The sequence below is a fragment of the Sinocyclocheilus anshuiensis genome, unplaced genomic scaffold, assembly GCF_001515605.1.
Source record: "Sinocyclocheilus anshuiensis isolate Anshui unplaced genomic scaffold, SAMN03320099.WGS_v1.1 scaffold3217, whole genome shotgun sequence".
NCBI classification, from domain to species: domain Eukaryota; kingdom Metazoa; phylum Chordata; class Actinopteri; order Cypriniformes; family Cyprinidae; genus Sinocyclocheilus; species Sinocyclocheilus anshuiensis.
In genome coordinates, this window is record NW_015555707.1 from 71,947 (window position 1) to 83,129 (window position 11,183).

Sequence of the window (11,183 nt, forward strand, 5' to 3'; positions counted from 1 at the left end):
ACACATACAGACACACACAGACACACATGAGAGAAGAAAAAAATTAATCAATAACTGATCACTATGCACTCATGCCAGATTTCACATCAAAATAAAAAAGAAGAATATATATTAATATATATTATGATTATAGATATATTTAATTTGAAAATATTATATTATAAAATAAGTAAACAAAGCTTATTTTTAGGAGCATGAGAATTTGTAACAAAACTGCCATGAAAATAATGTTACAATGTTACAAGGTTGTAACATTTTCTTTAAAAAATAATTTCTTAACGCAAAATGTCTTCATGTTCCTGTCCACCATTTAAATAATAATAGATGATGATTCTATTTCTAGATTCATGAGAGATGTTTCGGAGCACATAAGCTCACATTATGATCTCTAGTTGAGTAGGAGCTTTTATGCAGTTCGTGTGTTCTGTCAGGTCCTGTAAGCGTGTCTCGTGATCTAAAGCCTCTAAAGGGATCATCCTTTATGTGTGTGTGTGTGTGTGTGTGTGTGAGAGAGAGTGTGTGTGTGTGTGTGTGTGAGTGTGTGTGAGAGTGTGTGTGTGTGTGTGAGTGTGTGTGAGAGTGTGTGTGTGTGTGTGAGTGTGTGTGAGAGTGTGTGTGTGTGTGTGAGTGTGTGTGAGAGTGTGTGTGTGTGTGTGAGTGTGTGTGAGAGTGTGTGTGTGTGTGTGAGTGTGTGTGAGAGTGTGTGTGTGTGTGTGTATGCTCACGTTGCTCTCGCCCGTCTCTCTTTCCCTCCTAATTCCATCTGCATTAGCATTTATTAATTGAATCCAAACAGACTGACAGTTTAAGCTCTGAATCGTCAGGATCTTCTCTCTCACCTCGCTGGAGTTCTTGTCTGGTTTGTCTCTGCTGTCCGTGTGGATCTTCCTGAGCAGGTGCTTGATGCGTCTGTCGTAGAACTGATAGCGACGGCTGCTGTTCTCGTTCAGCTTCCTCACCTGACTCAACAGGAAGTTAGGAACCTGCAGAAGAGCAGATCAAACCCTCTTGAGCACTTTGGGAAGATGCAATCAAGCTATGGTGGCAGAGGTTTCTCCAGCTCTTTACCGTCCACAGCAGGTCCTGGTAGCGGACGAGGAGCCTCATAATGTCGGTCGCGCGCTCGGCCTGGCCCTTCTCTGGACCGTCCACTGCTAGTTTACTGGGAACAGCTTTGTGCAAGAAGAGGTTTGGAGCCATGATGGTGGAGACGGCCCACAGGTTCATGCGGTTATGCCGCTCACATAACACCACCTTACTGAGGAACTCCAGCAGCGCCTGGAGAAACACGCATTCACACATTAATCTCGCCTCGATCTGAGGCTGTTTACACGTGATTAAATCGAACTCTGGTGCGATTGCTCTGTTAGTGCGGTTCATTTGAACTGAAGTGTGAACGCTGCTGTCCGAACCTTGGTGTGCACCAAACAAGCAAACAAAGTCTGCTTCCAAACGAACCCTCATGCCGTTTGACTGATATATGAACAATGCAGACCAAAGACATCTAAACACCAAAAACAGGAAAGATTCTCAAGCATCTCTGGTTCTGTTGCACATTACAGTTCGGTACAGCGGATCTACGAGGAATTCCTGACACTGTTTTGACTCCTTTACACATATGTGACCCTGGAGCACAAAAGCAGTGTTAAGTGGCTGGGGTATATTTGTAGCAATAGCCAACAATACATCCCAGACAGCAGACAGTTTCGGCCCAGATCCGGCCCACATCTGGCCCGCATGGATTTCACATGGGCCAGATGTGGGCCGGATCTGGGCCAACACTATGTTGCTGTCTGGGATTGTATGGGTCAGAATTATAGATTTATCTTTTATGCCAAAAATCATTAGGATATTAAATAAAGATCATGTTCCATGAAGATATTTTGTAAATTTCTTACCGTAAATAAATCAAAACTTAATTTTTGATTAGTAATATGCATTGCTAAGAACTTCATTTGGACAACTTTAAAGATGATTTTCTCAATATTTAGATTTTTTTGCACCCTCAGATTCCAGATTATCAAATAGTTGTATCTCAGCCAAATATTGTCCTATCCTAACAAACCATGTGCTCCAGGGTCACATTTTATAAGCTCTTGGGAGTTATTATAAACTGGTAAAAATCCCATCATATACACACGAGCACATTCAGCCCAGCAGCCTGCATTGATTTGGATGTTCGGTAAATTTGCAAAATATACACCATAAGGGCTGTCCAGTCAAATTTTGATTGCATCCTTATGCCTTTTGTTTGGTATCTTTGGGTTCGGTGTTAAAAAAAGAACCAAGAGAACCAAAGTACAAGCGTAAACACACCCTAAAACTGAACTTGAGCTGAAGTTAAAATATCACTGTATAACTCATGCAAAAAGTGTTTCTCTTCATAATCCAATCATTTCCTCGTGGATAAGATCTGCAGCAGATTCTCTTCTTGTTCCATTCATAAACACTTTCTCTCTTTTGTGGAACACAGAGGAAGATATTTTGAGAAATGTCTCAGTTGTCTCTTCAGTGGAGGTCAGTGGGTTCCAGTGTTGTTTGGTTCCCAACGTTCTTCAAAATATCTCCTTTTGTATTCCACAGAAGAAAGTAAGTGACGTGAGGGTGAGTAAATGATGACAGAATGATGATTTCTGGCTGAATAATCTCTTGAAGTGAACTGGGTTGTGAAGAGCGTTTCATGTGACTTTTAACATTCATCAACAGCAGCACTTCAACACAAAGAGACACGGTTATATAAACGGCCAACTGTGAGCTGCGTTACACTTGAGTGAAACACACACACACACACACACACACACACACACACACACACACACACACACACAGTAAACGTTCAGTGTGTTAATGAATTTCCGTTATGTAATGCTGCTGATGAGTCATGTCTATGACATGTTGGAAGGCGTGTGTATATGTGTGTGTGTGTGTATGAGAGTGTGTGTGTGTGTGTATGAGAGTGTGTGTGTGTGTGTATGTGTGTGTGTGTGTGTGTGTATGAGAGTGTGTGTGTGTGTGTATGTGTGTGTGTGTGTGTGTGTATGAGAGTGTGTGTGTGTGTGTATGTGTGTGTGTGTGTGTGTGTATGAGAGTGTGTGTGTGTGTGTATGTGTGTGTGTGTGTGGTGTGTGTGTGTGCTTGTGTATGCGCGCGTGTGTGATTTGTACCTTCAGTGTGTTTCTGTTGGGTTCTGGCAGCAGCAGCACAAGAAGATTCAACATGTGCAGCTTCTGCTTCAGGTCTGCAATATCTGTAGAAAACAATTTAAACATGATTCTTCCTCAAAAAGACTTTTGACTCTATAAGAAACCAATGACACATAATACCAATATTATTAGACCAAGACAATATCAGATCATATATAAATCTTTGAATGTTCATCCATAAACAAGTGAGTATTTTGGTCTCTTCTTCTGGTGAAGTCCAGCTACTGTGATGTAGATTCACAACACCTCTACACACCATACGACATACAGGACCTCAGTGAGACCTGCTGTTGTGCCTCACGCACCTCTGACGGCGCTGAAGGTGTTGAGATGTTCGGCGGTCAGCAGCGGCGCTGGGAGTTCACGGATGAACTTCTTGAGCAGAGCGGCGGCGTCATTCGGACTGACCTCGTCCCAGCTGAACGAACCGCTGTAAAACGAGTTCTCCAGCTTCTGCTGCAGCACCTACGACCGACACAGCGACTGTGAGCTGAAACACACTCACACAGCGCTTCTTCGTGTGTGATGCATAAAATACTTTGGTTATACCATGGTACAGTAAGCGGCCATTCAAAAAAAAACGTGTTTTTCCATTCCACTGCGCTACTTTCCAATTGATTTTCTATGTAAACAAGTGCTGGACGGGTGTGTTTCACTGTTGCACTTGGTGTCTCACGCATGAAACGGCGTTCTAAAAACATGGCGCTCAAGTTAAAATAAGTTCAACTTAAAAAATGTGTCTTGAGACCTTGCATTTTTCCACATTCCAATGCCTGTGTCTGTGTGAACCTTATGGTGTCAGATGGTACTTCAATGGATAGTACTTCATAGTACTACCAAGATACTTTTAGTACTTTTTGATAATAATGTTTTATGTTACTTTGATTCTGGCCTGAGACCCTGGAACCCGCAGAATCCCTTCAGAATCGAGACCCTTCTTCTCCAGAAATGACAGAAGCTGAAACAGAGAGGAGAAAACACCCAAGAGTTTTAGTTGAACTCGATGAAATGGAAGCAGCAGCCAATCTTTCTTCTGTATGGTGACGTACATCCAAGACGGATTATCGAAGAAGAAACAATGTAGGGCGGGACTTGGTTCTGTGCATCAGTTGTTGATTGGATGTTGAAGTGTGGGCGTGGCTCTCAGAAACGGAGGCGGGTCTGAATGTGAGCTTGTAGGGGCGGAGTTTAAAAGCACCGAATGATTGGAAAGTCATTTTCACTGGAAGATCCAGTTATAACATTTTGGGTAAACATGCGGTCAAAACATGTTTAAAAAAATGAAACGTACGGATGAATTGCTTACCATAAGATCAAATATATAAGGTGAATTCACATCAATAACACTTTACTTAAAGCCTTTATGTATAATGCATTATAAAGGTATTCGTTATGTTAGTAATTATATCTTTCCATAAATAATCGGTTAAAATGCATTATAATACTTGACGGTTGGTTTGTCGTGATTTAATGCATTATATTTTCTAAAGGTGTAACAATGAATAGATGAGTATTATAATGTATTGTAACTGTGGTTACAGTTATTCATGAGATCATACAATGCATTATAAGGTGCATCATCATTGCATTAAAACTACTTTTATATATAAAGGCTTTAAGTGATTAAGTGTTACCTTTACATTTCATGCCGACTTTAAAGTACCATTATAATAGTTTGAAAGCAATGAATTGGTGCAAAAGGAAATGATGTCATGACGTACTGTTTGGAGGAAGAGTGGGATCTGAGTGTTGGGTTTGATCTTCTGATCGCTTTCCACCAATGAGGCGAGAGGAACGCCGAACAAACAGCTCTCTGACAAACAGGAAGACATTCGACAGGATTCTGATTATTGGTCATTCAGATCCGAATGAGTGTGGTCATGTGACAGGAAACTCACCAGGGATTTTCCGTTTGCAGGTTTTGTGTCGTTTGACCTCGAGCCCCAGCAGGTCGCAGAGCGCCGTCATGTCAATCAGAGCCAGCTGACGGACCTTCTTCATATCCTGCTGGGAAAGATCCAGCACCCGCGTCACTCCCAGCCGGCACTGCGGACAGATGACCCGCTACAGACGGAGAGAGAGAGACGGGAAGAGGAGCAGGTGAGACAACACATGTGTGCTACACACCCCTCTCTGTTCACTGGTTTGATTTTATTATCATTATTATTATTATTTAGCCATACTGAGATTATGAGCATCAGCCAATAACTGCAGAGAGACAGACAGGCAGACAGTGAGTGTTGCTGTGTGGTTGCTATGGTGTTCTGAGCAATTTTTAGTGTGTTGCTATGCGGTTTCTATGTTGTTATGAGTGGTTCTTAGTGTGTTGCTATGTGGTTGCTGTGGTGCTTAGAGCAGTGTTTAGTGTGTTGCTGTGTGGTTGCTATGGTGTTCTGAGCAGTGTTTAGTGTGTTGCTGTGGTCGGTTACTGTAGACAGGCAGACAGTGTTGCTATGGTGTTCTGAACAATTTTTAGTGTGTTGCTTGCTATGCAGTTTCCATGGTGTTATGAGTGGTTCTTCTTAGTGTGTTGCTATGCAGTTGCTATGGTGTTCTGAGCGGTGTTTAGTGTATTGCTATGCGGTTTCTATTGTGTTATGAGTGGCTCTTAGTGTGTTGCTATGTGGTTGCTGTGGTGTTTAGAGCAGTGTTTAGTGTGTTGCTATGGTCTGTAACTGTAGACAGGCAGACAGTGAGTGTTGCTGTGTGGTTGCTATGGTGTTCTGAGCAATTTTTAGTGTGTTGCTATGCGGTTGCGATGGTGTTCTTATTGTGCTATGGTGTTCTGAATGGTTTTTAGTGTATTTCTATGTGGTTGCTATGGTATTCTGAGCAGTTCTCAGTGTGTTGCTATGGTGTGTAACTGTAGACAGGCGGACAGTAAGTATTGTTATGCGGTTGCTATGGTGTTTTTATTGTGTTGCTATTGTGTGTAACTGTAGACAGGCGGACAGTGAGTGTTGTTATGCGGTTGCTATGGTGTTTTTAGTGTGTTGCTATGGTGTGTAACTGTAGACAGGCGGACAGTGAGTGTTGTTATGCGGTTGCTATGGTGTTTTTAGTGTGTTGCTATGGTGTGTAACTGTAGACAGGCGGACAGTGAGTGTTGTTATGCGGTTGCTATGGTGTTTTTATTGTGTTGCTATTGTGTGTAACTGTAGACAGGCGGACAGTGAGTCTTGTTATGCGGTTGCTATGGTGTTTTTAGTGTGTTGCTATGGTGTGTAACTGTAGACAGGCGGACAGTGAGTGTTGTTATGCGGTTGCTATGGTGCTTTTATTGTGTTGCTATGGTGTGTAACTGTAGACAGGCGGATAGTGAGTGTTATGCAGTTGCCATGGTGTATTTAGTGTGTTGCTATGGTGTGTAACTGTAGACAGGCGGATAGTGAGTGTTGTTATGCGGTTGCTATGGTGTTTTTAGTGTTACTATGGTGTGTAACTGTAGACAGGCGGACAGTGACTGCTGTTATGCGGTTGCTATGGTGTTTTTAGTGTGTTGCTATGGTGTGTAACTGTAGACAGGCGGACAGTGAGTGTTGTTATGCGGTTGCTATGGTGTTTTTAGTGTGTTGCTATGGTGTGTAACTGTAGACAGGCGGATAGTGAGTGTTGTTATGCGGTTACTATGGTGTTTTTAGTGTGTTGCTATGGTGTGTAACTGTAGACAGGCGGACAGTGAGTGTTGTTATGCGGTTGCTATGGTGTTTTTAGTGTGTTGCTATGGTGTGTAACTGTAGACAGGCGGACAGTGAGTGTTGTTATGCGGTTGCTATGGTGTTTTTAGTGTGTTGCTATGGTGTGTAACTGTAGACAGGCGGACAGTGAGTGTTGTTATGCGGTTGCTATGGTGTTTTTAGTGTGTTGCTATGGTGTGTAACTGTAGACAGGCGGACAGTGAGTGTTGTTATGCGGTTGCTATGGTGTTTTTAGTGTGTTGCTATGGTGTGTAACTGTAGACAGGCGGACAGTGAGTGTTGTTATGCGGTTGCTATGGTGTTTTTAGTGTGTTGCTATGGTGTGTAACTGTAGACAGGCGGACAGTGAGTGTTGTTATGCGGTTGCTATGGTGTTTTTAGTGTGTTGCTATGGTGTGTAACTGTAGACAGGCAGACAGTGAGTCTTACCGGCAGCACTCCGTCGTCTCTCCTGCACTGGCTGCTGTTGTTCTGTGGTAGTTTGGCTTGTTTCAGTAAGATGGCTGCTTGTTCACAATACGCCACGTCTGTGATAAAGATCTCATCCATCTGCAGCCCTTGAGTCTCCTGACTGCTGACAGCTACACACACACACACAAACGCTGTTTACGGCTGTTTCCATTGACAGCGGGAAGCGTTCACTATCTGATCCATTTGAATATGATTTCCATGTGAAAAGGCAGGAAACTGCATCTTGTGTTCAAAGGGCACATGCTGCATTCACACGCACTGAGTTCACGTATAATCACTGCTCATGTCTTTGAATCTGAAGCATTTGAATGTTATTAAACACACATTCGCTCTTATATTAATAGATGTGACAGGTGAAGATCTGCAGCTGATAATATCACTGAATAATGAACAGAATAATGAACCATTACGATCACAATGCTGTAGTGCATTGGTTCCCAATCCTGATCAGGGAGAATCCTCAACACTGCACATTTTAGATGTCTCCCTAATTAAACACACAAAGTGTCTCTGCACAACCGCTAGAGTGTTGTGGTTGGTTACCAGGGTTCTTATTATGTTATTAGATAATCTTATTAGCTTCTCAGCCAATAGAAAAGAGGCAGTGTGTGTGTGTGTGTACCTGATCGTTGTGTCTTTGTCACACTCTCCATGTTTCTGTGTGTGTCAGGTTCGCTGTTGTGTCTCTCAGCAACTGCTGACTGAATAGAAAACAATTAGTTAGACTCACACACACACACACACACAAGATGAACAGAACTCAAGGCTTTATTCAGATGCGCTGATATGATCTGACATGACGTGAGTGTGTATTGTGTGCTGTGGAGCACAAGCGCATACAGGCCCTTACAAATGCCATGACTGACTGTTCCTCCACACACTTACTGTCCTTCTGCCATTACACAACCAGAAAAACTCGAACACCGTACTATTATTTCAGCTGATCAGCAAATCTGACACATGTCAGCTGTGCATTTCATTATCAAAGAGGTCAAATCATAGTTTTATTATTTATTACGATGGCCATTCACACAGAACACATTTGGATGCAGGTTCAGTGGAATGAAAATGAGCACAAGGCCATGAGACATGTTTTTAAAAGCTGAAGAATCTTGAGCTCAGTGTTTTTAGAATGGTGTATAATGTGCGAGATGCTGTGAAAGACACAAGACACGACTCTAAGATTTCCATCAAGTGCATGTAATGCAAAAATGCATAAAACGTCATTCTATTGATGTGTAAACGTGTGTTGATGTCAAGATGTTCTCACAGTACAATGAAGAAGATGCAAGAAAATCAGATTCCTAATGATATTCTAATTAACGCGACTTTTAAGTCACAGCTGTTATAAAGATCAAATGATGCAAAACTTTTAGGGGCCATTCACATAGAATGGCATCTTGTCTTTGAAAATGCAACATTTGGGCAGTGGAATTGGGGAAAAAAAAGTGCTGTCTTTGTCAAGTCACCTTTATTTCTATAGCGCTTTATACAATACAGATTGTGTCAAAGCAGCTTTACAGTGTCAAACAGGAAAAGTGTGCGCTGATAATGCAAGAGGACGATAGAAAACAGTCCGTTTATCAGTTAGGGGAAGTCGTGGCCTAATGGTTAGAGAGTCGGACTAACCCAAAGGTTGTGGGTTCGAGTCTCGTACCGGCAGGGATTGTAGGTGGGGGGAGTGAATGTACAGCGCTCTCTTCTACCTTCAATACCACGACTGAGGTGCCCTTGAGCAAGGCACCGAACCCCCGACTGCTCCCCGGGCGCCGCAGCAAAAAATGGCTGCCCACTGCTCTGGGTGTGTGTTCACGGTGTGTGTGTGTTCACTGCTGTGTGTGTGCACATTGGATGGGATAAATGCAGAGCACTAATTCCGAGTATGGGTCACCATACTTGGCCACATGTCACGTCACTTTAAAGTCAGTTCATTGCTGATTCAGTGATGTGATCGTCCAGCTCAGTTCAGAAGAGTGTGGATGCTGTGTCATGTGCGAGACACTGCAAAAGATGCGAGACTCGAGCACAATGGTCAAACCCGTCTGTCTCGCATGTTTACATTCATGCATTCTGTGTGAATGGCCCCTTAAATTGTTAGTGGGTCCAAAATCAAATATTATTATAAACACACACACACACACACAGGTGTGCTGTTACCTGAGCAATGGGGGAGGCAAAGACGTCTCTGACGTGTCGCGCTGGCGTTTTGTTCCTCTTACGCAGCGAGCAGGTGTACGAGTCAATGCGTCTCTGAACTGCCGCTGCTTGAGTCTTAGTGAGAGTCGACAACAGGACGGCTTTATCGACGTCTTCTTCTTCACCTGTTACCAGCGGAGACAAACCAGCATCCTGCAGCCAGAGCTCCTCCTGCTCGCCGTCTGACACACACACACACATGCGCGCGCACACACACACACACACGCGCGCGCACAGACACACAGACGCGCGCACAGACACACAGACACGCACACAGACACACATACACACGCACGCGTGCACAGACACGCGCACAGACACACAGACACACAGACACAGACACAGACACAGACACAGAGACAGACACAGACACAGACACAGCCACAGACACACTCCGGTCATTCCATCAGCGCGTGTCTCTGCATCATCTGACGGTGTGATGCATCTCAGCCTCACCTTCGGACTGTCGGGAATCTCGTCTGCTGCTGTCCGGCTCCGAGTCGCTCCGTATAGTCTCCACTTCACTCCAGAAGGACTCCAGGCACAACCTGTCGGGCTGCTGCGGGGTCGGGAGGTCAGGTGAGTCCGGCTGCGGGTCCCGAGGGTCCGCCCAGGATTCAACATTCATCGCGGTGAGGCTGCAGTCCCTGAAACGCACAGGAAGAGGAAGACGATGGTGACAAAGAAGCATCAGTCAGGAGGTTCATATCTCTCCAGCATGTGAATGAGATGTCTTCTACAATACACAAACGCTCAAAACTCAAACTACTTCCTGTTCAGATTTTACAGGTAACTAACCCATTTCATTGACTTAGCAGAAGTTGAAATCAAACCAAACCAAATTACAGATGAATTAATCTGACAACACTGCTGTTCTTCCTCAGTATTTCGGTCTTGTTTTCCAGTACTTCTTAAATCAAGATACATTTACTGGAGATGCAAAATTCTCAAAAATCAAGTTTATGAACAAACAGATGCCAATAGACCTTAATCAGTCTTTATAAATCACAACTTTAAACACTATTTCATGGAGTTTTTGTCCAATGTGAGTTATTTTCAGAAAGCCATTTCGTGAGCTGAACTATCAGAATGTTGTTAAACAACAGCACGATCCATTAAATGCACCGAGTCATAAAAATCAACTTCATTCAAGGGCAAAACAAGTTTATTTTTCTGAATCCATTAGCAGATATTTCTACTGGAAAACAGAGATACAGAAGGAGAACATCACATTTTTTGCAGCAGTTGTGCAGAGATATGATTAAAACCACCGGTTACACTCTCAGTGTGAAGCAGAGCATATTTCAGCTCAGAATGAGTATATTCCCAGTAAACCATGTTCTCAATCTGAGAGGTGGTTTAGTCAGGACTTTACCTGGTTTTGGTTTGGGTTAGTCTGGTTGAGTGTTGGTGAAGGAAGCGCCTCGGTCGACAGATTCCTGTGCAGGGCGGCTTTAGATCGAACCGAACGTGCCACATTCTCCTCACGGGGTTTTATGTCCATACAGTACATCCTCACTTACAGTGCTGCTGCTCATTTAATGCAGATGAACAATAATATTCCTCCTCTGTTTGAATATTGACATGATTCCGCTGCTTGTCACATCTCTTTCCC

General features: G+C 43.3%; 1 protein-coding gene across 1 annotated transcript in view; it reads right to left on the minus strand.

The window, feature by feature from the left end:
* Positions 1 to 721: 721 nt before the first annotated feature.
* The window catches only part of LOC107671820 (rho GTPase-activating protein 40-like), a 19,109-nt gene continuing 8,647 nt past the window's right edge, over positions 722 to 11,183 (minus strand). The window contains exons 2-13 of the mRNA XM_016464801.1: positions 10,025 to 10,215; positions 9,530 to 9,750; positions 7,995 to 8,073; positions 7,331 to 7,482; positions 5,102 to 5,267; positions 4,925 to 5,016; positions 4,084 to 4,161; positions 3,509 to 3,668; positions 3,165 to 3,247; positions 1,069 to 1,278; positions 840 to 983; positions 722 to 763 (exon numbers count right to left, since the gene is read on the minus strand). Coding sequence (XP_016320287.1) covers positions 722 to 763; positions 840 to 983; positions 1,069 to 1,278; positions 3,165 to 3,247; positions 3,509 to 3,668; positions 4,084 to 4,161; positions 4,925 to 5,016; positions 5,102 to 5,267; positions 7,331 to 7,482; positions 7,995 to 8,073; positions 9,530 to 9,750; positions 10,025 to 10,196 — 1,599 coding nt within the window. The 5' untranslated portion in view covers positions 10,197 to 10,215. The remainder of the gene's footprint in view (positions 764 to 839; positions 984 to 1,068; positions 1,279 to 3,164; positions 3,248 to 3,508; positions 3,669 to 4,083; positions 4,162 to 4,924; positions 5,017 to 5,101; positions 5,268 to 7,330; positions 7,483 to 7,994; positions 8,074 to 9,529; positions 9,751 to 10,024; positions 10,216 to 11,183) is intronic.